This window comes from Mauremys reevesii, linkage group 4 (genome assembly GCF_016161935.1).
Source record: "Mauremys reevesii isolate NIE-2019 linkage group 4, ASM1616193v1, whole genome shotgun sequence".
NCBI lineage: Eukaryota > Metazoa > Chordata > Testudines > Geoemydidae > Mauremys > Mauremys reevesii.
Genome location: NC_052626.1, coordinates 84,370,853 through 84,397,119, shown reverse-complemented (window position 1 = coordinate 84,397,119; position 26,267 = coordinate 84,370,853). Strand labels below are relative to the sequence as shown.

Below are 26,267 nucleotides of genomic sequence, written 5' to 3'. Positions count from 1 at the left end.
GGCTCTAAAGGCTGGGCTGATTGGGGAAAGTGGTGGCAGGTGAGGCCACGCCCCAAACTGAGGCCCAGCTGGCCCCTATAAGAGGCTGGAAGCCAGAAGCCCAGACAGTCTCTCTCTGGCTATAGAGAGAGATGGGCCTGGCTGCTTAGGAGTCGAGATAAGGTACCTAGGGTGAAGCAGGGCTGGGGAAAGGCTGAGGAGCTGGGGAAGCTCCAGCCTAGAAAACCCCAGGCTGCGGCCTAGCAGAGGGCTAAAGGTACTGGGGGTTGCAAGGGGCAACCTAGGGGTAAGCAAAGGCAGCAGGTCCAAACCCCCTTTGCCGATGATGAGTACTGGATACTGCAGTCTGCCCCAGCAAATGGGGGCTAGATAGAGACTGGGCAGTAGCCACTAGTGAGGTGAAGTGGGGATAGTAGGGTGGGGGGTTCTCGAGGCAGGGGAAACCCAGAGAGAAAAGGGGTTACTGCTGGGGGCAGCACCCCATGTGAAAGGGCACCGGGGTCCAGGGAGGGACTCGGGCCAGAGGACAGGCGGATCACCGGCCTGCAGAGGACACTCCGAACGCTGGACTGAGCTAATTCCCGGAGTCACCAGCAGGAGGCGCCGTGGGGGTGAGTCCGACCCGTTACAAGGAGTAATATCTTCAAAGCCTTGCATGAACCTGTAGCTGTGTAGGTTTGAGCTCCAAGTTGTACCCACTTGCCTATGACCTCAAATGACAATTCTAACAGCTGTGAATTGCTGGAACACAGTGGCGCACTGCACAGTCTATAAACAAGGGTAACTGCTTACACAAAGGAAATCTCCAAGTAGATCAGTGCAAACCAACCAAAATATAGAGGAGAGACAGCACCCTAAGCACATTCTATCTACCTATAGCCTTTTTATATCTATAACGATCCATTTTTTGCCTTTTACATTTTTCAGTTCAGGAAAGTGAAGAACAAAATGGTTACTAATCTTTCATAACTGTTATTCTTTAAGATGTGTTGCTCATGTCCATTCCACGGTAGGTATGTGCAGACACCATTGCTGGAGATTTTCCCCTCAGTGGTATCTGTTGGGCCAGGAGCCCTCTGGAGCCACGCGCTTATGCACCGGTATAAGGGGCCCTAATGGCCCCGCACCGCACCCTCTCAGGTCCTCCTTACCAGTTAACTCTGACACATGGGGATGAGAGTGGGTCACAGAATGGACATGAGCAACGTATCTTAAAAAATAAACAGTTACAAAAGGTTAGTAACTTATTTCTTCAATTGCTTGCTTATGTCCATTTCATGTTAGGTGACTCACAAGCAGTACCCCAGGAGGTGGGCTCAGAGTTCATGGACATGCTGATTGCAACACTGCTCTTCTGGTGTCATCTAGGGCCTGTTGGGTAATGGTGTAGTGGGAAGCAAAGGTATGCACCAATGACTAGGTTGCAGCTCTGCACGAGAAATGCTGCTGAAGAAGCCTGGGTTCTTGTGGAGTGAGTGTTTAAGATGGCCAGAGGCAGGACATTCACCTGACACAGAAAACCCTCTGATCCTTTCCACTATTGCTACAAAGAGTTGTGTGGACTTGCAGAAGAGTTTAGTCCCTCTCAATATAAGAAGGAAGGGCACGCCTAACATCCAAGGAGTGAAGCCACCATTCCCCAGAGTGCCTGTGAGGTTTCAGGAAGAAGACTGGTAAGAAAATGGCTTGGTTGTTAAGGAATTGTGACACCACCTTTAGAAGGAAGGCCAGATGGAGGTTGCAGTTGAACCTTGTCTTTAAAAAACACCGTGTAAGGCGGTTCTGATGCAAGGGTCTTGATTTCTGAGACCCTTCTGCCAGAGGTGATCAACAGGACAGAAGTAGCAGAAGGCATGACGGTAACAGCTCAAAGGGGGAGACCCATGAGACTTGACAGAACCAGGTTTAAGTCCCATGGGGCATGGGGGGGAATGCAGTTGGCTCACAGACCTGAGGATAGAGCCTATCCATCCCCTTGAAAAATCATACTATCATCTTGTGGGAGAACACTTGACCTGCCATTCACTGGAGGGTGGAAGGCTGAGATGTCGATTAAAATGCACTTAGTAGCCAAGACAACCAGGCCCTACTGCTTAAAGTGGGGCAAATAGTCCAAGATAGACTGAAGGGAAGATGGAGATGGGGAGAGAACATGTTCGGAAGCCCTAAAAGATAAATGTTTCTACTTGGCCAAGTCGGCAGCCCTGGTGGAAGGCTTTCTACTGCCTAGCATGATCTGCTGAACCTGTTCCGAGCAGGCCTGTTCTTCAGGGTTCAGCCAAGCAGCATCCATGCAGTTAGGTACAGGGAGGCAAGATTCAGGTGAAGCAACTGGTCATGGGTCTTGTGAAATCAGATCCAGACAGAGTGGGAGTGAGAGTGGGGTTGTCACCGAGATATCCAGGAGCATGCCAAACCAATGCTGGCACAGCCCCTCCGGAGCTATCAGAATAACTTTCACCTTTTCCCATTTGATTTTTAGGAGGCCCCTATAAACCAAGGGGATTGGAGGAAAGATATAAAGAAGGAGGTCCATCCATGGAAGCAGGAAAGCATCAGAGATGGAGGCCACGTTGTGTCCGTGCAACGAACAAAACTGATGGCATTTCCTATTCTGCCTCATAGTGAACAGGTCCACTTGAGGAGGCCCCCACCTTTGGAAAATGAATCTGGTGACCTCTGGATGAAGGGACCACTCCCAGTGAGAGAGAAAGGATTTGTTGAGGTGATCCTCCAGTACGTTCCAAGCTCATGGGAGACGTGATGCCCCAAGATAAATGGAATGCTTCGCACGGAAGTCCCACAGATGGATGACCTCCTAACACAAGGTCAAAGATCGAGCTCCTCCCTGCTTATTGATGTAAAACATGGATGCAGCATTGTCTGTCAGGACCTGCACCACTTCACCTGAAATCTGGGGAAGGAACACTTGACATGGTAAGCATACCACTCTGAGCTCCCTGATGTTTATCTGCAGGGACAGTTCTTTTTGAGGCCAGAGGTCCTGAGTCCTGAGGTTGTTGAGGTGGGCTCCCCTACCTAGATTTGACATGTCTGAGACTAAGGCTACTGACAGTCGAGGGGTAACAAAGGGAACCGCCATCATTAACGATCTTGGGTCTTTCCACCAGTCCAGGGAGGCAAGGACCAGCGGAAGGACCATGAGCACTAAGTCCAAGTGGTGTCTGTTCAGAGATTAAACTGACGCTCGCCATATCTGGAGGGCCTGAGGCGCAGCCTTGTGTGCTGACTGAATCACATAAGTAGATGCCGCCACGTGCCCCAGTATCTTGAGGCAAACCTGAGCTGTTGTGATTGGTTGAGCCATGATCTTGGATATCAGGTCTGACATGATCTGGAACTGGGCTTCTGGCAAGAAGGTCCTGGCTTTGGTTGAGTTGAGCATTGCCCCAATAAATTCTATTCTCTGTACTGGGACAAGAATTGATTTCTGCTCATTTATCAGCAAGCCCAGCACTGTGCTGATGATATTCTGTACTAGAGCCTGTGACTGACCTTTGATCAGCCAGTCCTCAAGGTACAGGTAAACTTGCACGCCTCACCATCTGAGGAAGTCTGTTATGACTGCCATACATTTAACAAAAACTGAAGGGGCTGCAATAGGCCAAAGGGAAGCATGGTGAACTGGTAAATGCATTGATCCACTATAAACCTGAGTAATCTTCTGTGGCCATAGAAGATAGAAATGCGAAAGTATGAATCCTTTAAGTCCAGGGCAGCATACCAGTCTCCTGGATCCAGGGAGGGAATGATGGAGGCCAGGGAGACCATGCAGAACCTCAGCTTTTTGAGATATCTGTTGATGTGATGCAGATCCAAAATGGACTGGAGGACTCCCTTTGGTCTCTGGGATTAAGAAATACTGGAAGTAAAAGCCCTTCCATCCCAAGTCTTGAGGAACCTCCTCCACAGCCCCCATATGTAGGAGGGATTGCACCTTCTGGATAAGGAGTTGCTCATGAGAAGGGTCCCTGAAGAGGGACAGGGATGCGGGGGAGGGGTGGATAAAAACTGAAGGGTATATCCGACTGCCACTGTACTCAGGACCCAATGGTCCGATGTTCTGAATGACCATGTTGGGCTGAAGAGCGATAGATGGTCCAAAAATGAAAGGGGCAGTGATCTGAAACGGTGACTGGTACAGTGCCCTCAGGTGCACTTTCAACAGGCCTGCTTGGGCCCCTCAGAGAATCTCTGAAGTGCCGACTGGGAAACTGAGGTGGACAGAAGTGGTTGGCGCCATTTATAACCTCTCCCTTTCCTTTTGTAGGGCTTAAGCACATGGCTCCAGAGGGTGCTAGAGACAGCCCAATGGATACCACTGAGGGAAAAATATCCAGCAACGGTGCACACTGCGCACACACCTAACATGGAATGGTCATGAGCAAGCTCTGGAAGAACCACAACAGGATTAGCTTCTGCTAGACATTTTATAGGCAGACCCTGTACAAGTCTAACGCAGAATGCTGAAAATGGTCTTCAGCAATGATTTATAATGCTGGAATACTTGATAAATGGACTAGTTCACCATCACTATTATTTCAGCTCAGTACTAATGTGGACACGAGAACAAATGGATATAAATTGGCAGTCGGGAAGTTTAGGCTTGAAATTAGACGAAGGTTTCTAACCATTAGGGGAGTGAAATTCTGGAACAGCCTACCGAGGGAAACAGTGGGGGCGAAGGACCTCTCTGGCTTTAAGATTAAGCTTGATAAGTTTATGGAGGGAATGGTTTGATAGGATAACGTGATTTAGTCAATAGGTCAATAACGTGCCACCACTGGTAATTAGTACCGAGGGTCAATGTTGGGATATTGAAAGTCTTTTTCCTGAGTGTCTGGCTGGAGAGCCTTGCCTGCATGCTCGGGGTTCAGCTGATCGCCATATTTGGGGTTGGGAAGGAATTTTCCTCCAGGGTAGATTGGCAGTGGCCCTGGAGGTTTTTCGCCTTCCTCCGCAGCATGGGGCAGGGGTCGCTTGCTGAAGGATTATCTGCTACTTGAAGTCTTTAAATCAGGATTTGGGGACTTCAACAGCTGAGTCAAGGGAGAGAATTATTTCAGGAGTGGGTGGGTCAGCTTTTGTGGCCTGCATCTTGCGGGAGGTCAGACTAGATGATCATAATGTTCCCTTCTGATCTTAAATTCTATGATTCTATGATCACTACTACCAGTCCTGGCCCTTTTCTGAAAAGAGCCCGCCACTTGTGTCTGTGTGGGTTTTTGTAAGCAACTAGACTATATCCTAATATTTATTAATAAAGCAGTAATATTTCACATTTACTGTATAGAGCATTCTTCATTCATAAGGTTCCCTAACTAAGTCTCCTGGAATGCACCTCTCTTTGATATGGAGGGCATCAGCCAACTGGCACACACAAGGCTGCAGAAGAGTGGGACGAAAATAACGTTTGGCCAAATATGATCAGCCAAACTCCTACTCTTACCAAAAGTGCCACGGTTCTTAGCATGCATGGCAAGCAGACAGGACCCTACTTTTTGAGCTGTATTTTGAAAAACCCACATGTAGCAGATGGCACAAGAATTCAACACATCTCTTTAGGTGGATGAAGGATTGAACATGTGGTAACCTAGAATCTAAGCTACTCTAACCTGTTCATGACAAGAATAATCATTTTAATGGAACTCACCACATCCAGTCAGGATGTATTATTTCCATATGTTATCTGATTAGTTAATATTTATTTAGACTTTAGTATTACTGATTGAGAAGGTAAACAGCCTACTGACTGGTCACATGATTGCTTTTAGCCAATCACAAACCATGATCATCTTCTTGTACCTATTTTGTAACACCAGCTACCTACCTCACCAAGTGGTGGCTTGTTTTCATTAATGAAACTTTGTGACGCACCTGGATATCATCAAACGCAAGGTGCCAAAGAAATGTATAGCATTATTAAAGGAATACTAGGATGATTCTACTAAAATACTTCATTTTTACTATGCTGCGCAGTTATATTTTTTGTAACCATTCAACATATGCTGTACCAATGTTTTCTGACAGTCCTTCATTTATCATGATCACTGCGCTTCCCACATAACAGTTTATTAGAATAACACTTTCACCCACTGATTCCAATTGAGATACATATGTTATTCAACTTAAGATTTACATCCATAAACACTGGAAATTCAGCTTAGGTCTGACAGACAAGCTGAAAATTGATTTTAATCACAAGACGTATTTATTTTATTTATTTTATTATTTATTTAATCACAAGACTATTATTTTTTCTCTTCTTGTTCCCTGCCTCCATAAATGCAGAAAATGACTGCCAACTGTAGCAGAACACAAGTCAAATACCCGCCTGAGGGTATATGCTCCAGAGGACTATGCATTCAAGTGGTGGGTGTCAAGTTCTGCAAAACTAAACCTGACCCGAAGAAACCTGATTGATTTTTTTTTTTAAACTTTAACAATTTCTCTGGTATTCAGCCTCAAGCACAGCATTGCAGGCTACTCACAGCAGCCACTAATTGGTTTGTGTTCTTACTCAACCGTCAGCCTTTTCAATGGAAATCATACATGGCAGAATACCTCTTGGACACGCACACAAAAAGCTCATATAATCGGGGTTTCATTCAGTGTTCAATCGGTTAAAATTGGCAAAAGCTAAACACAAAGTTAACCTGCAGCACACAGACAGATATACAGTAGCACCAGTTTTCTAGAAATGAAGCTATTTTTAAACCACTGTAGCAGTGGGAGCTGCATAAATTAACATAATTTCAGCCTTCACAAACGGTTTCCAGTATTCGCTGTTACTTGGTATAAATTAATCGTCTACTTATACAATGTTTCCCTTAATGTGATCAACCAAAGAATTCATGTGGCAATTTTTGAGCCTTCCCAACCCCCTCCACAGGGCTCCCCATCTTCCAAAATTTCAAAGATCTGCTTTTTTCATCCCAGCCCTTCTCTCCATTTCAGAGTGATATTATCAAATGTTTGGATTTCATTACCAATCTCAGAAGGTCTTCATGTGTAACTGGTGGTTCTATGGGTTGATAACTGCAGGACATCCTGCTATTTTCCCCTAGGGTGATATTCTCCTTGTGGGCAGATGGCATCAAAGTGGAGTGCAGATGGTAACCCCCAGCCAACAAGCTTCTCATTACTGTTTGAAATTGCATGTCCGGGTCCTTTGATTCTTATCTTTTCTTCAAATTATTTTTAGCATTAAAGGATGCATTGTTGTTCTCAGGAGATAAGGCCAAAAATAATAGTATCTGTTCTGTTTAAAGCTGGGAACCTTTTCCCCCATACAGCAGAGAAGTGATTATATACCTTGCACTTTATTAAAAATCCATCAATTGTTGGAGGAACAGGATTTTAAAACAAAACCCCTTTGTTTTGATTGAAATATTACCTTAATGCTGAACTGATGCTATGGAGACAGCATAGCACACTGGGGAATGAAGCCTTGAGAGACATGCATCCATCCATCATACTTATAAAGCCGCCACTACCATAGTATCTGAGCACCTCACAAGCTTTAATCTATTTACCCTCAACACCCCTGCGAGGTAGGGAAGTTACAGGTGGGGAACAGTGGCACCGAGAGGTCAAGTGATTTGCCCAAGATCACACGGGATGTCCGTGGTGGAGCAGGGGATTCAACCAGGGTCTCCTGAGTCTCAGGCTAGTGCCCTAACCCACTGGATCATCCCTCCTCTCTAAACCTCAGGAACCTGAAGTTCGTAAAAACATAAGACGAGCGTGTCATCAGCACGACTCTTAGTACACTCACTGTGAAGGAGCTTGGATGGCGGGCATGGTCGGATTGGTTTGTCTGACCTCCCGGACAGAAAACAGAAGCCAAGGTGTAATTTGTTCCCAAAAATGGTGAGTTAGAAATTTCTGGTGGGCAACAGAAATAAAAAGCTAAGAACTGGAGATCAAAAAGCAAAGACTGGATCCCTGGAAATTTTAGATGTATGAGGAAAGGGTCTTTCACAAAATAAAATTAAACTTTTTTCCTCAACATAAAAGAATGTTATTGACAGAACATAAGCATCCCAGTGGTACGGTGAGTTAATGCACTTACTAGCCTGTCACATCTCTCAGACTGTATAGCTGGAAAGGACCTATGAAGTCTATCTCCTTTCTAGAAACCTAGGGTCAAATCTGCCACAGGACAAAAGTGTAATGAGTTTTCAGGGGTCTCCTGGTGCCTAACATAGATTTATCCAAATAATAAATCCACCAAACAATTCCACCTGATCTACAGAATTACCTACTATAATGTTTCACCAAATAGTTTTTATCTGTTTAAAGGACAGGTAAACTCTGCTTACATGTGCTTACTGTCTCTGGCAATAACTTCGTGATTTCCTTTCTAAATCTCCAAAATCTTTTGTTTTCTACATCAGAAAATTTGCAAGGTTTTAAGTGAGCTGCATTGGAAATGCATTGCCCATGACACTAAATAATCTGACTGCACAGAAAAAGGACATAATTTCATTAAATACAGCCTCAAATCTTCCACAGCATGCATGCACATTAATGACCATCAGGTAATTTACTCGTGCATGCACAAGGTAAGACTAAATGACAGACTGTCTCGTCCACAAAGGGCAATTTATCTTGCCTTCGTTCATGAAGGAAGATCATAGCAAGTCATCTTCCTAGATGTTTCATTCTCAGGACAAAAAAATAACAATAATCAGTCTTCATGTGGGAGAATTCTCTTTTCTGTTGCTGAAACACGTCTTTCATAATGATGCACTAAAATCAGCATTGACATAATTATACAGATCTTCTAACACAAAGGTTTAAGTGGGTAATAAAAATGCCTACAGTTCAGATCCAGTATAGGAAGGCTTGCTTACTTAAAAAGAACACAAAGAATGCTGTTTCTTCCCTAGCTTGAATGAAGTTTATTTGGTTTTAATGAGGCTCTTTTAACTGAAAACTTAAAATCTTGTTCCATGAAGAAACTCAGCTGCATGCCTCATTCATTGTGCAACATAATAAAAGACTTCACTAGGAAGAGAAAGCTTCACTGTAGCTGCCTTGGCTAATCTTTGGCCTCAGTAAAGGTCAATCTTCATTGCAGAAAAATCTTAAGATGTGTTCAAGGGACATCCTGAATTCTGTGGCACACACGTGGGCCAACTGCTGAAAGAAAGATGAGAGAATTCTGAAATAAAATATAACTAGTTCTAAGGGGCTTAACAAATCATGAGACTATGTTTGTCACAGTCATCTCCTCCCAAGCAGAATCTGTCTGTGACAAAATCTGTTTCAAAGAGGGTGGTTATTAAAAGATTACATTGCCAGCATACTCTCAGTGAGTTTTTGTTAATTATTCAGGGCAGAGTAGAAATTCCTTCAGCTCTTCATGCTATCATAATGTTCCATTACTGTCTGCAGAATGCCAAGAGCCATCAGCCTTGAAATTTAACTGTTGGGTCCAGAGTATACACAGTAATCCATGTAATCCAGGACTGTACACCTGTCCTCTCTCCTACTAATCTGACCATCCTTCATTATTTAGGGTCTGAACCTGCAAGGCCAGTAGGAATTGAATGATGCTCAGACTTCAGAGGTGATATTCACCATTTTGCAGTATCAACCCTTTAGACTAAGATTTTTGAAGCAGGGACATCGTTGTAAAGCACAATGCACAACTGTGGCATGGTATAAATAATAATCTCTTCAAATTCTCTAGGCAACTGTGGAAAGAGTGGACAAATAATTGAAAAAAAATGCAGAGTGCCACTCCAGGGAATACAATCTTGTTGAGTATTGTGAAGTCTTCTCCTGAAGGCGTTAAGTGCACACCTGCAGCTCTAAATTAAACAGGCGAGTTAACCATTTCAGGCTAGCATTTAACAGCACTCTTACAATGATGTGAGGCACTGACCAAACCACATCTGCCACCTCAGCCACTGTTGAAAAAGAAGGCAGGAGGACAACTGCAGTTGGGGAGAAGTATTGAAACAACATTTACAATTCCAATTTAAAGGGCACTTCCTTCACACACACACCCCCACTACTGCTCTTTTGGCTGAAATCTGGCAGGAGGGGGACATTGGGAGAGGGGGTTGCTTTTGAAAATACATTTATGTAAGTTGCTAAGAACCAGGGCAAAATTATTTAAAATCAAATTATAACTCACAGGAACACTGAACTTTCAAACTTGCCCCTCCTTAACACTTTGGAATAAATATAAATTGGATCGGTCACTCAGCCAGCTCTTAAACGATGACACAGCAACACTGAGCTGGCAGAAGTTGGTGTTGTCACAATTATGATGCCGAATACCAATGAGTATTTCTCTGCAGCCTTTTGTGTTTCATCTGAAAATTACAGTGATTCTTCCCCTTTCATTCCACCGTTCAGTGTAAATTCTTCCTCCGTGGAATCCCACAGAACCCAGAAGGCAGGAGCGAGAGTTAAATCTTATATGTTGTGGCCAATAGATTAAGCTTCATCCCAAACTTCAAACTATACAATAGAGTTGGTGATTTGCCAAGATATATTTTGGGCCTTTGTAGATTCGCTTTTTCCCCCCCGATTCTTTTTAACCTAGTTTAAGAGTCTATGGCAGCCGCAAACTTGCTTCACGAGGTGAATTTGAGAGCACTTATGTTAAAAACAAAAAACAGCTGATCTAGCTAACTTGGCTGATTGAAAAACCAAGCCACAGGCACCACAAATGGGGGCTCTCAGAGGTCATGTATATAGGTAGAATAACATTCACTGATAGTTATAGTAAGTACAATGCAACCTTCCGCTGATGAACTAGAGGGAAAGGAACTCTCTTGGTGCTTACATACTCCATCATTTTAGTATCTGAGAGTCTGATGGACATTAATGATTTAACCTCAAACACTCCTGTGAGATAATTCTTCCCCATTATCTGCATTTTCCAGATGTGGAAACAGACATAAAGTAGGTGACTTCTCCAAGATCACATGGGAAGTCTGTGTGAGAGCAGGGAAATGAACCCAGATCTCCATTGCCCCAGTCCCATGTCAACCACAGGATAACCCAGTCTCCTAAGAGAACACAGTAAATCTAACCATTCAAAATAGAATCATTAACAGGAAATGGGCAGTGAGAAAGAAACAGAATGGAGAGCTTCTTGGGGGAGAGACTGGGGTTGAACTACTGAAAATCTGTAAACAGGCCAGCAGATGGTGCTGACAAGTAATACAGCTGGCCATTCTTCCCCTGCACACCTCCCCTGGAATGACTAAGCACATGATGATGTGCCAAGTTCTCCTGGTCACAGATCAGAAATAATTCAAGCTGCTGCAGCAGCGGCAATGATCTGTGGCTATTGCCCTAGTGCAGAGTAACGCTCTGTCTATAGCAAGTATTCTTGCATTGACGGACAATCTGTCTAGACTCAGTGCGAGGGGATGTGCTCAAAGGTGCACTTCCACAAAACAGAATGTCTGTCTTTTTACACAAAGATACTGTAGCCATGGGTCAAACTAATGAGCTTGTTCCCATTTCCTTTCAATTTTGCATTTCCTTCCCATCATTGAGCTATTCTGAAAAGCAGTCACAGGGAGAGTCTGTCTCTTCTCCTGAGTGCAAGAAAGGTTCCTGTCTGCGGGAAGATTGCAAAAAGGTCTGCTCTATGGCAATCCAGAGCAGAGTCTCTCAGTCCTACTGGTCTCATTGGTTTGGGGTCAAATGGTTGAATCCCCAAAGACCACTATGCCACGAGGTTAAAAGCCATACAGTCGAAGGGCCAAAAAGCTAACACCTCCTAGAAAGCCAACAGAACATAAAGTCTACCCTGTTTTAGAGAAGAGAGAGGAGAGTTTGTATCGATTGCTTGGAAATGAACTCCTAGGCAACAGCTCCTTTTCCCTCTTAAAAAAGCAAAAAAATGGTTTGATTTTGTAAATTAAAGCAAGTTCATTAGAATTCCCCTGCTAGCCCGTTGCTTAGGAATAGGATGCTAACTCTCCACTCTGTTCTCTGAACTAGAGGAAACATATCTTTTTGCCAGATTTTGAACAGTTTTTGGCAGGGTTTGTTTTTTTAGACTGGACAGTATGTCCAAGACCCTGGAGCTGGTGCATTCCAAAGCAGTTCGGAGAGGAGTAAAGTGGCAAAGCTGAAAATATGAGGATAAATACATCTTCACTTTTGTTCAAAGTAATCAATCCCAACAAAGTCACAGAAAAGACCAGTATGTGTAAACTCATCCTGAAAACCTGACTAATCCTTGATTAGTCCTCGAGCAAAACAAACCCACCCACCACTAAAATATTCCCTCAACTGGCCTCAAATGGTGAAGAGGTTGTTTGATTTAATCACAAGTGTGTTGTCTTTAAAACTAGTTTTGAAATCAGACTAAGATGTTTATATGATCTTCTTGAGTAAGGAACACTTTATGCCTTGATCAAATTTGTCTCAACGGACTGCTCCACCGACAATTAAGTTAGCCAGCTGCAATCAAAATTGTGCACTGATCTTTTCAATTTGTAAACGTGCTGCCTGAGCCTGTTCTGAACTTCTTCACTGTGGGGACACACATTTAGAGCACCATTTGTAATGAAGTTTCTGTAAGAAAATGTAACTTTGCATCTCATTACAGCTCGAATAGTAATTTCTAGTAATACACATGGCTATGAAGTCTCGATACCAATGAACAGGCCATCAATTTCCAAATGTCCTTTGCTTTGTGGGAACACAAGGGAAATTTGGCTTAGAAGTCTACTTTTGCCATCATATGCTATTAATCACTCTAGTTCAGCAGTTCTCAAACTGTGGGTCAAGGCCCCAAAGTGGGTTGCGATCCCATTTTAATGGGGTTACCATGGCTGGCGTTAGACTTGCTGGGGCCTGGGCCAAAGCCTGAGCTGCACCACCCTGGACGATGGCGCTCAGGTTACAGGCCCACTGCCCAAGGCTGAAGCCATTGGGCTTCGGCTTTGACTCCCCACCCAGGGTGGCAGGGCTCAGGTTTCGGTCCCCCTTCCTGGGGTCATGTAGTAATTTTTGTTGCAATGAAGTTTGAGAACCCCTGATCTAGTTCAACAACATGGATCCCAAAGTTAATCAGTGCTGTTTTACCAACAAGTTCATTATAATCAATGGGAACTAGTAGATGGTGTATAGAATAAAACAATTTCTGACCACTACTTTATCTGTGGGAAAACTAGATGTCTCCATTGAAGACTCCCCTCTTCTCTTGTAGAGTAAAAAAGTATTTTCAGTTGAGATACCACTGTCATCCTTTTCACTACCCCCAAATACCTCTCAGTCTGAGGAAAAGTACATAAAGAAGAAGAATCAAAGACATGCAGATTACATGCTACATGGATTCTGAAGAAACTAAACACCACAAACTTATCTTCTCCAACTTCCTCTTGCCCCCAAAACAGGGAAATTATGTCCTCAGCTGTGCATGATAGGAGATTTTCTTCTTACCCAATTCTGAAAATTTAATTACTGCCAAGTTACAACACTTGGCCATCTATTAGGAGAAAAAAAAGTGTGGCTATGGGAAGACCAAGAGGGTTCCCCTTGTACCCTTCCCTCTTCCAAACACAATGTAACCCACAAAGTCCAAGCAAAGTGAACAACTGCTTCCAAAGCCAGGCAGCAGTTTTAGGTACCTCCCTGGCTGTTTATACCCACTACCATGGAGATACTTTCTGTCTGAATATGCCTGGCCAGACTCCTGTAGTGAAGAAAAGCGAGCCACACTGTTCTGGACTTGACTGTGTTGATTGCCATTGGATCTACACTTTAGGGCCCAATTCTTTTGAGCCTCCAAGGTACTCCTCACTGTCAAAATTGCATCTGCAGTATCACTATCCAGTGTGTGGGCTGGGGGTGTCAAGTGAAACATCTCTAACACCATTCCCTCCTTGTTTCCGAAGGAAAGACTAATTTGATTGAGTAGTCTTGGGAGTGGAAGGACTACTGATTCCAAATTAAGGACTGAGGGATTTATGAACCCATTGCACTAAGTCTCATAATTCACAGCACTGGCTATATTTCCTCCAAGCATTACCACCAAATTAAGTCTCACTAGGGTTCTTAATAAAGCTGAAATGCAGACCCCAATATTAGTCTTTTTAATCTGACAGTTACCCTGCCTATTTGAATATTAAAGTAAACTCAAAAGCAAACCAACTCCTGGGAAGGAGTCAATGAGTTCTTTTTCTAGCTGATAGCTTATCCATGTGCCTTCTGCCATGCCTAGACTCTATCTACTGCCAAACTGCTATTCAGTACTTACACAGTACCACGTGTGTATGACACTTGTCAAAACACATAACAAAACAAAGTCCCTGATGTATGCTGCCTAAAGTATAAAAGGATGGATGTGATACAAAGTACAAGACAGGAAGATAGGAGCAGATGGAATCATAGCAGTGGAGGACTAACAAAAAGAAGGGTACATAAGGACAGATTTGAAGAGGGAGAGAGAGGTTGCTTGACACTGAGGAATAAGGAGGCTACTCTAGCCCGGGGAGGAGGGAGAAAAAAAGACAGAGTGGAGAATGGGAGAAGGGGTCAAAGGATCATTCAAGACAAGGGACTGGACACTGTGTAGGATATAAGAGAAGGTCTAGGAGGAAACGAAGACTTATGAGATCACAATCCAAAATAGTACCAACACAGAGACAAAACTAGTAAAGGCAGTTTAATAAGGTATCAATATTTTTGAGATCTGAAAACTAGATATTTTTCCTCTCATTTATTGTTTTCCCACATGCTGCTTCCAGTTCTAAAATAAGCCAAGTATAGGATGAAAAATAATCCATGGTCAACACCTAAAAATACTTTCAAGGGGAAAAAATAAGATGGTGTAACCATTGCAAGAAATGGGATCTGAGGCTGATTTAAATATAAAGCAGCCTGTTTTATCAATTTGTTTTAATGTTTTATTTATTATGTTTTAGCAATTATTTCCATGCCCATTCTTTGCATAACTATAGAAACTTCAAATGTTTCTACAAACTATTTCACAAAGAACAATTTTCAGATAAAATTAGAGGCTTGCAAATAAGTGACAAGTGTTTGACTGAATGCCAGTACTTGGTGAATGGAAAACCAGCAGCTCCCTGTTACAAAATGTACCAACAGTTCATGACTAATAATACACATGGAGCCTGGCAATTTATATGCTTCAAATATAAAATTTTCTAAAAATAATATTTTACCAGTGTATTTTTAGCCAGGTAAAAATCTCTTGGGAACAAATCCGAGTCACACTGTGTTTCTGCAGTTGGCCCCAATAAAAGAAACTCAATTTAAAGACCAAATTCTACTCTCACTTACCAGAGTATAAATCCAGAGTACCTCCACTAAAGTCACTGATATAAATGAAAGCAGAGCAAGGCCTTCAGGACATTGACTTCAGTGGGAGTGATTTACACCACAGTTACAGTCCAGAATTTGGCCCAAAATCTGGACTAGGCAGAAACTGAAATGATGAATGGAAAAAGTCATGTATCATTTAAGGCCCATCAGTCAGACTGTTCAAAACTGGATTTTCTTAAGGTCTCTCAAAGTACTGATTTTGTGTTACAGGTTCAGGAAAATTAATAAGAAATTAATTATTGATATAAAAATAATGTCTCCTTTGATAGGAAAAGGATCTGTAGGCAAAGACCATTAAAATCTATAGTGACAAAAATGAGACATTATCTCACCTCTGAATTAACAATCTTGGAACCAAGATTATTGCTTGGACAATGATTCTCAAAGCACTGATCACTGGAAAGCAGATATCAGTAAAAGCAACCCCAGTTTTGCAAAACATTCTCACTCAGGATTCAGTTTTCCAAAGCAAAAAATAAGTGTGGTTTGAATTTGGGTCCCATTTAACTAAATCCCTCCTCACCCCCTCAACAAAACTCGGGGGAGGTAATAAATGTTTGTACTTTTGTCCCTCTGTACACAAGATCACCAAAAATAGAGTGGTTGGGGTTCTGCAAACTTCTATTGGAAAGAATGTTTTGGGGCTCACTCCATCTCTTTTAGCTGCCTGTTACCTTGGTGCCTGGGGGAAAATAGACAAAGGTCCAGGCCCTATTTATCCAACACACACACACACCCAATTTGATGACAGTAAGGTTTCAGGTAAATAGTTCCAATTTTCCAGAAAATGCATCTGGAGGTAATAGTCTTTAATATTTGCAGGTGCAGTCTTGGAGGTTTCTGAGCGTGGAAATGAACAGAAATCCGGCTATCCCTTCTTCTCCTACAGCCTCCTTTCCCCTCCCTGCATCTACAGCAGGTGAGGGCCACATATGGGTATGGAAATTGTATGGTGGGCCATGAATGCTCACGAAACTGGGGGTTGGGGTGCGGGAGAGGGTTATGGCTCTGGCTGGGGGGGTGGGCTCTGGGGTGGGGCTGGGGATGAGGGGTTAGGGTGCAGGAGGGCGCTCTGGGCTGGGACCAAAGGGTTCTGACAGTGGGAGGGGGATCAGGGCTCGGACAGAAGGCTGGGCGTGGGAGGGGGTGAGAGGTGCAAGTTCTGGGCGGCACTTACCTCAAGCAGCTCCCAGAAGCAGCAGCATGTCCCTCCTCTGGCTCCTACGCAGAGGCGCGACCAGGTGGCTCTGCGCACTGCCCCCTCTGCAGGTGCTGCCCCCGCTGCTCCCATTGGCCATGGTTCCCATGGAGCCATGGGAGATGCGGGGGCAGCACTTGGGGTGGGGGCAGCGTGCAGAGCCCCGTCTGCCCCTTCACATAGGAGCCAGAGAGGAGACATGCTGCTGCTTCTGGGAGCCGCACATAACCACGGCACATGGGGAGCCCGGCAAGCCCCCGACTCCGCTCCCCGGCTGGAGCGGAGCAAGCCCAGACCCCGCTCCATGGTGGGAGCTTGAGGGTGGATTAAAACATCTGAAGGGCCAGATGCAGCCCCTGCGCCATAGTTTGCCCACCCCGATCTACAGTGTCCACCATTGTAATATCTTTTACATTTCATATTGTTAATTTTTTGCACAACAGCATTTTGAATCAGGGCAGAGAAAATTACTTTATGACAGTCTCCATCATCTGGGCTGGCATGGTTTTATGTTGCTAAGAATTCTCATGGAAGGTGAAGTGCTAGTCAGGCCAATCTTCTGGCACACGCAGAATGCTCATTCTCTCTCAATTTCACCACCTCTGCACTCTCACTCTGTATGTACATATATACATCTCTGAGTACTACCAGACTAGATGTGGAATCTCTCTCAGAGTACAACCAGCTAATAGTGGAATGGAATTAAACCCATAAAGAGTCAGAAAGGTTTGAGGCATACATGGAGAAATAGCTGATGTTTTTCAGGGCACGTGAGCCTAAATCAGAAAGTTTGGAGTCTAAAAGAATTAAAGAAAACAAAAAACATACATAAAAAGGGAGATGTTCTATATAAGACAGAATGAGCAAAAAATGCAGGCGTGCTAGAAAGGAAATCCCTAAAGCTGTCAGAGAAATATCCCACTGCAGCTTGAAAGGAAAACAGAATACTAAGATGCAAAAACTAGGTGACCAGACAGCAAGTGTGAAAAATCGGGACAGAGGGTAGGGGGGTAATGGGCTTCTATATAAGAAAAAAGCCTCAAATATCGGGACTGTCCCTATAAAATCAGGTCACCCTAGTAAAAACAGGGGAACAGAGTAACAAGAAGGAAGAAATTATTCTCCACAATGAACTCATTACTGGTTAGAGCACAGTTGGACAGTGGTGTCCCGTTTGGGCACTGTTATGCAGAAAGAACAACAAGAGGGTTAAAGTGGTGAGCCATAACAATTATTTAAAATATTAGGGGCAACAAAAGCGGGGCTGTACTCACTGGAGAAATTTTGTTTCATGGGAAAAGAGAGTTTTCATTTTAAATCTTTCATCTTCAATACAAATGCTTGAGGAACATGAGAGCCCTTTATATTCTCTTTAATGATCACTATAAAACAAATCATGAATCCTTTTTTTGTTGTTGTTTCTATGTGGTAACAATTCCTGAGGAATCTCATTGTAATTTGGCACTCATTAATATGCAGCTATTAAAGTGCTATCAAAACTGTTATCAAACACAATTATAGGGCACAGTTTGGCTAGGGCACAGCTGAGGACTTCTGTTTGAATTTCCTCATGACAGGTGTTAGTGGGAATCCTTCAAAAAGAAAGTTACAATTATAACGTTGACAGGTACAGGCATTGTCTATGGTTCAGGAAAGTACTTAAGCACATGCTTAATTTTAATCAGATGAGGAGTCTGTTGTATCAAGCAGGCAAGGTACTAACAAGCTTCAACAGGACTTTATTTTTACAATGGAAACCTCTTTACCAAGCTGCTGCTGCACCCTCTGTAACTCTCACTCTGCCTCCTCAACTCCTCCTCCCCCCTCCTTCCTATTTCCTGTCCTTTCAGACTCCGAACAGCCAGTGCTCCCAGTTCTAATCATTACAAGTACATCTAAACACCACAGAGTCCCACCAAAATCTATGCTCCTCCAAGTTAAACACAGGCTTAAGTATTTGGGTGGATTGGGACCACTGTTATTTCTTGGGGGGTTTTCCCCCATGATAGTTGCGACTTCCCTAATAAAAGTTTGAAAATATTATTTCTTTCCTACCATTTTTTCTCCATTTTATACATGATAAAAAGTTTCTTACTTTTGCTTCTTACAAATCAAAAGCCATTATAAGTTTGCCTCCTTTATGTCTGTGTTACCAGTATTACTGGTTATAATTCTCAGCATAGCTCTGGCGATATCTGAGGCCCAATTCTACCCCCAGGTACCCCCAGGCAACTTTAGCTGGTGTCAGTGGGACCTGTATGTGCATAACTGAGGTCACAATTGGGACTAGGCTCTGCTTAACTTCTCCTCCTCCTCCAAGAGGGCTCTGCAGTCAGTGCCACACTGAAAACAGGCCAACGTTAACCCGAACTAGGTATCATTTAGCTTGCGCTCCCAGGGACTACACAGAGCCGTTACAGTGCAGCACGCCAGTGCACACTATAGTTTACACCCCCACAGTCCAGGCGCAGTATAGATATGCTCTGTATTTCAACTGTGCCACTACATCTCTCCTCCATCAAGTTTTACAATCAGTGAGAAAGTGATTTGGAGCTATAAAGTGTCTGATAAAATTAATAAAAACATAATAAACAATGTCTGAACTATGAATGTTCTCAGATACTAGCAGATAACCACTCTCCATGTTCTCCCCACAGATTTAAGAGCAAGAAGCTAGAGACGATTACACAATAGCAAAAAAAATGCACTAATTAAATCCATAAGCGTCTTTTATGGTTAAGGCAAGATTTATAATTTTAACATAATATAGCAAGGTTGCAACTATTTGTATTCTTGAGGCAATATTATCTTCTTGATGGTTTCATTATTGAATACCTAAAACACTCTCCTCCCCGGAAGAATTGTAGTCAACAGTGATTTTTGTCTTAAGAAATGAGTGCAAATTTAATAATTCCTCAAAATACAAATGACTTTTTACAAAATAAACTAGTGAATCCCATTTAGTAAAGGACAGATCCCTATCTTGTTATCTGTTAGATGGAAGTTTCTGTGGAAACAAAGTTAAATATTTCCAAAACTGCTCTATAAATATGGGTATAATTTATTGGTAGGTATTTACAAATCAGACAATGTAAGTATTACTTCACAAGGAGGTAGCCATTGTTAACCATACAGGGAATTAAACACAAAAGAATGAACAGGAGTACTTGTGGCACTTTAGAGACTAACAGTTATTTGAGCATAAGCTTTCGTGGGCTACAGCCCACTTCATCAGATAGATAGAATGGAACATATAATAAGGATATATATATACACACTTACAGAGAACACGAAAAGGTGAGAGTTGCCCTACAAACTCTAAGAGGCTAAATAATTAAGATGAGCAATTAGCAGCAGGAGAAAAAAAAAACTTTTGTAGTGATAATCAAAATGACCCATTTCAGACAGTTTGACAAGAAGGTGTGAGGATACTTAACATGGGAAAATAGATTCAATGTGTGTAATGGCTGTAGCCAACAAACAGGGCTCCTTATGCTCAAATAAATTTGTTAGTCTCTAAGGTGCCACAAGTACTCCTGTTCTTTTTGCAGATACAGACTAACATGGCTGCTACTCTGAAAAGAATGAATGGAATGCACAAATCAGTGAAAATACAACAGCAATGACATTATAGTGATTCATCAATTTAAGGTTTCAGTCTAGCACTGGAACTTGAAGCTAAGAGTTTTGGATCTTCCTTTAGAAAGTGCCTCTAAAATGCACTAAAATTGCTTTTATAAAAATTACACAGATTTTAACTACTACATTTCACCTATATGGTACTAATTAAGGCATAAAATGTGCCTGGAATATAGGCATTATCCCCATTTTACAGATTAGGGAGAAAGAAAAAGTCAAAATAATCAGAAGTGGCCATTGATTTTCGTGTTCCCATCTTGATGACAACTTGGGATTGATTTTCAGAATTTTTGTGACCCCCAAACTCCACTTAATGTCAGCGGGAGCAATGACTGCACAGGTCCTCTGAAAATCAAGTTCAAAATATCCAGGGTTACACACTCAAAAATAGAGGCATCCAATATTATTAATGTGCAAGTGACTTGACACACACGGAAACCAGCCTAGACTAGAACCCAGTTGTTCTGACTCCTAATTTCCTGCTCTAAACAACAAACAGGGCTCCTTCCCCACAATAAATCACAGAGCCAAGTACAGGGAAAGAGGCATAACCATCCTCCAAATAGGAGCTCAGATACTACGAAAAAGGCATAAATTCCTAGACAGAGAGTAACTGGAGAGAATGTATGCATCGGAAGCCACATTAATGTGCACCTGTTTCCTTACTGTAGGAAGGCTGGGCACAGCAGCCATTAATATATGTACCTCACTCCAGATCCGTTGACCACATCCCAATATGCCCTGTGCTGGCTCCTCCAGTGCAGCACCTGTAGAGCAACAACTGTGTTTCAATGGTGCTGGAAGTGGGGTACTCAGTCTCCTCCCAACGCTTCCTCTGCCTGCTGGGAGTTTGTTAAGTGCATGACTTTTTACAAAGTAAACTACACAGCCAGCCAAAATTCTGCCCAATGAAAATAGCAACAACACAGTAAAAATATTTACAAAACAGGACATGATGAAAGACCCAGCAGACAGGGTCAACCAGCTCACTTTTCTGCCATGTTTGAGACAAGATCTAAGAATACCCTCATGGCTGCCACTCTCTGGGCTACTTCACATTACAGGTTGCCATAAGGTGACAATGAGAAGAGTCTGATTTTTGCAGCCCTTCAGAGCTACCTTCTGGCCGGATTGAAGTGCAAGCTTGGTTAGGAGGAGAGGGAAGCTGCCCATCCCAGACCACAAGAAAGGTGTCATCATGGCAGTCAAGGAGGGTAGCAAATTGTAGGGTGAACAGGATGACACATGGCACCCAGGCCTAGGGCTTGTGACTGCCGAAACTATCATCAAATTAAAAACAAAGAGTATTTCAGCTAGGCCAGAGGCTCAGCAGTCATGTTCCAAAGTACCATACAGGACCTAAGATTTCAAGGTAGGGGAGCCCAACACTAAAACAGCCATGGACAATGGCTTGGGATTGAGGTGCACTGGCAAAGCCCCTGACTAGAGGTCGCTGACCAAATTTGCTAGAAAAGATTGCCAGCCTAGAACTCCAGACCTGGGTTCAATTCCCTGTTCAATTCCCTGTTCTGCCATATACTACGCCTGGGACCTTGGGCACATCACTCAGTCTCTCTCTCGGTCTTAGATCCCCATCTGTAACACTTCCCTACCTCACAGGTATGTTGTGAGGAGAACTACAAAGATGTAGTACCTCTCAGTAGTAGTGCTCAGCTACTCTGGTAGTGGGGGCTATACAAGTACCGAAGATAGAAATATTGCTGTGGACATGTGTATTCACTCCTTAGAAGTAGGCTCTGGGAACCTTCTAGATATATTTAGTCCTGGGTGAACTGTTCCAGAATCAATCTGTGTGGGACTATTAGGCTCGGCATCCTCTATAGTACTTAGTCCTGCCATGAGTGCAGGGGACTGGACTAGATGACCTCTCGAGGTCCCTTCCAGTCCTATGTCTCCTCTACCTGGATGCAGCTGCATGCTTTTTAGGAGGAAAATACTATTGCCATCTGACAGGAGAAACCCTCATAGTGGGGGAGGAGGGAAGAGAACACTAGCTCTGATATAATTGGTCTGGAAAAAACTCATTAGGTGTAGATCAATGTCCCGCGTCAGTATCTTGGGTGGGAACAGCTGTGCATAATACCCACATGGGCATGGAGATAATTAGGGTGGGAACAATAAACAGAGCATAAAAGAAATGTGATTACCAGAGTTTTAACCCAGTTAACATAACACCAAAAATACGTAATCATATACAGTCTGGACCAATCCTAAGAGGTGTTAGTCACCTACTGAGATCTGGACCCAAATAAGTCAATGCGCATTGCTAATAAATTAGGATTTCTCCCACAGATTGTGGCAAGAAATTACCCCAAACTCAATAAGTAACTCCTACATTTTTTTGCCAAATTCTTGCCTTGCTAAAACACACACTTCAGTATGATATACAAACATGTGCTTCACATCTATATATGGGTTAAAATACCTCCTCCCAAAACTCCACAACTCTAATAGTCTCTTTATGCCTAAATTACTATTTAAAATGAGACAATACCAATGAATAATAAACATTTATGCAGCAATGAAAACTTAATACAGAACCAAGGCACGTCTCAGCGAGATAGCAAGCAGTGTATGCAGAGATTTTGCTGACATTTCGGAATTAGAAGGGAAAACTCAAGGATTAGAAGGAATAGCATTTGTTCCTCTCTTAAGAGCATGCTGTGATGCAAAGGTCAGTCTGTCTGCTGCCACCTCCCTGACACCACTAGCATGTCTCCCTTTTCTGCTTTCAATCCCTCAGGAACTGGTACAGTCACATTAGTCTGGCCTGACTAGCCTGATACGTCACCCTGTCTGCCAGAAAAATGCAGCATATCCTAAAATGCAGAGCAGGAGGCCAAATGCACCAAATCAGCAGTCATGCTATTGCTAAGAGAAGAGGTTATGAGGCCACAGTGTGCAATCCCTAGATGGCACAGATGACCCAGTATTCTGGAGGAAAGAGGGGACAGCTAGGATTCATTCAAAAAGACCCCATTTCCAGTGCATCACCCACCTTCTCCCAGGTTCAAATGCCTGCAGAGGAGGTTCATGATATGTACGGCTATTTTCAAAATACACCACACGCCTACACAGCAACCTCTATATAATGTTAATCAGTTCAGTTTGCTGCTGCAGCGGACCATCTGCTTTGCTCACACCATAGTACTCTAACATACTATCTGCTTACACTGCTGTCAAGCACATTGAGGCATCAGCAGTAGAGAGGCAATCTGATCCATGCTGAAAACGTTAGTACACTAGCAAAAATAAAACAAGTGAAGGAACATACACTTCTTCTCTCACAGTGGAAAGCAACATATTTAAAGAACCACACAGATGAACATTCAAGTGAAACCTAAATACCGCATATTATAAATGAAGTGCTGTCTCTGATGACATGTATTTGCAGTCTAAAGATGGAAAATTTCATTTAGCATGAATTTCCTAGGTAGCCAGTTGCATTCAAGGGTACAATCTGACTGATAATATATTCTCTGTACATTGCAGTTGAATATAGAACGTCAACCTGCCCATCATCACATACAATCACAAACCATCCCCCCCATATACAAAATACACCCACCACAACTAACAGCCCTTCCATCATCAGAGACCAGCACAAATGCAGAACACACCCACCCAGTCAACACCCCTGTAAATACAAATCACATACCCCAAATACACAGCACACCTGACAACCAACACCCTGCCACCACCCCAACTAAAAAACCAAGATCACCTCCTGCCACCACCAAAAATAGCAACACCTCCACCGAACACCACCTCCCTACACACACACACACACCCCTCTCAAAACACCACACTTTTCTAACCTGTGTGTCAAATCCATTCTCTAGAGAGTTACTCTTCCTGGGGGGAAACCCATCCCCTGCATTCTCAGGTCCATGAGGTGATTTGAGGGGGATCTGGCTGGAGTATGATGGCTTGGTCACCTCCACCTTGTTCCCAAACTTCAGGTAACAGGGTTGCGGGATGGTCCTGGCTGTCGGGACATGCAGGATGGGAGCAGCGCTGTGTACGGGTTTAGGTAGTCCCGATTTCATTTTGGAGGCCACCAGGATGGCTGGCATTTTCTCTTTCTGCTTTCCTAACACGTTTCTGTCAGCAGCAGCAACAGTAGTAGCAGCAGCCAGGGAGAGTGAAAAGGCAGGTTTGGGAAGCCGCTATGGTAAAATAGCACTGCTTAGGAATCTCCAAAAACTGCTTAGAAAATAATAGAATGAATAAAACTGACACTTAAGCCTAAATTATCGCAGTGTCTTGTGAGCCTTCCACCTGTTTCCTCTAATTTTATTTTAATTCTCAACCACTGTCCTTCTTCCACTCCTCTTCTGTTGCTACTGCTATTTAACTTGTTCTTCCCTTTCAATTGCTGACTCCTATAATTTTCTCTCTTGGAAATGGGAGACTTTTACTTCATTATCTTGTCACTGCATCTCCAAAGTGAGGCAGCCTTTTGGAATAAAAAAAGAACCTGCTGCAGCATATGCAGTGTGTGTGTGTGAGAGAGAGAGAGAGAGAGAGAGAGCGGCGAGCAAGCAGGATTTCCAGCTTAAGATGTCTTTCTTCAGTCTTAGCCAAGAAGCAGATGTAGCTCAGTGTGTTAATGACTGATGCCCTTGGATGCAAGCCTTAGAGAATCAAGCTGCTTAGTCTTAATATCTGTGAACAGGACAATGATGCTAGAGCAGAAGGAGAAACGCCCATTGATGACATTTAAATTAAAAAAAAATGCCAGTGGCAACAAAATTTTCCAGCTCTTCCAGTGATGATCGTGAAACACGGAGTAAAAATTCAGCTGTCAAATAGGAGGGACAGCAGCCACCACCTCATTTTAAACACCGGCACTGACACAGGCTTCAGCACTACTGCTAATATATTGTGTTTGTTAGAGACAGCCTGCTGTGCCTACACCAAAGAAGGCTACAGAGATTAGCTGGAGTAGGGGAAGGTTGCAATCTGACAGTACAGTGAAACAGTGCAGCCCTCTGATTGGTCCTCTCAACTCAAATCAGAAACAAAATATCTCTGCAAAAGAGGAGTGGCTTCAACTCCTGTGACTGGCAGGGAACTGTGCGACTGTGCTCAAGTACAAAGCAGGATCTGTAACAGCTCTGCAGCAGCACTCACAGCTGAGCTGTGCTAATGTTAAGGATGCACTAGAGTTTCCAAGCCATATTTTTTTTAAAAAGCATTTTCAAATAAAAACACATGGGACTGAATCATCACTCAATTTTTACTCATTCCTCATTCAGGAAAACTCCCCCTAAAAAGTGTAAAGGAGTTTCTCTGAATAAGGACTTACTAATTTAACCTGTTAGCAGTACTTTGCACATGTATAGCACCTTGCATTTAAGGATCTCCAAGTGTAATGCTCTATCCTGATACATAGAGGACACGAGCTAGCTCAAGGTGTATCATCTCATGCTTTATCTTTGGAGGTCTCCAGTTCAATTCCTAGCAAGTTAGGCCAAGATGGTTGCCATCATGCCAACAGTTGACAAAGGTTGTATGGGATAATTAGTCCCATTTTACAGCAAGATACTGGAAGAGCTAAGCGACTTGCTCCAGGTCACATAGTGGGTAACTGGCACAGTTAAAAAATAAAACCCACCTCCTGTTCTAACCACTATCCACTTCCCACCTAACAATCCCTACAGACTGCCTCTTTGAACAGATAGCCTAAGCTCAGATCCAGGGGCGACTCTAGACTTTTCGCCGCCCCAAGCACGGCATCATGCCGCGGGGGGTGCTCTGCCGGTCGCCGGTCCCGCGGCTCCGGTGGACCTTCCGCAGGCACCAGAGCTGCCCTCCCGGCGACTGGAAGAGCGCCCCCCACGGCATGCCGCCCCAAGCACGCACTTGGCATGCTGGGGCCTGGAGCCGCCCCTGCTCAGATCATATTAAACTGTGGAGTATTTTTGCAAGAGGTTTCATATCTAGTACCCAGTAGGTTATTTATAGACAAATACAAAGTCTGGACATGCTATCATTGCAAACTCCTGTCTCTCCTGCTTAGCACTTGCTACTGACTCCATAATTAAAGTGA

General features: G+C 43.4%; 1 protein-coding gene across 8 annotated transcripts in view; it reads right to left on the bottom strand.

Annotated features, from left to right (window-relative positions):
* Nucleotides 1-24,318, bottom strand: part of NAV2 (neuron navigator 2) — a 333,951-nt gene extending 309,633 nt beyond the window's left edge. For all 8 annotated transcript variants that reach the window (XM_039534978.1, XM_039534979.1, XM_039534980.1 and 5 more), the window contains exon 1: nt 24,031-24,318. In XM_039534978.1, coding sequence (XP_039390912.1) covers nt 24,031-24,288 — 258 coding nt within the window. In that variant the 5' untranslated portion in view covers nt 24,289-24,318. The remainder of the gene's footprint in view (nt 1-24,030) is intronic.
* Nucleotides 24,319-26,267: the final 1,949 nt, after the last annotated feature.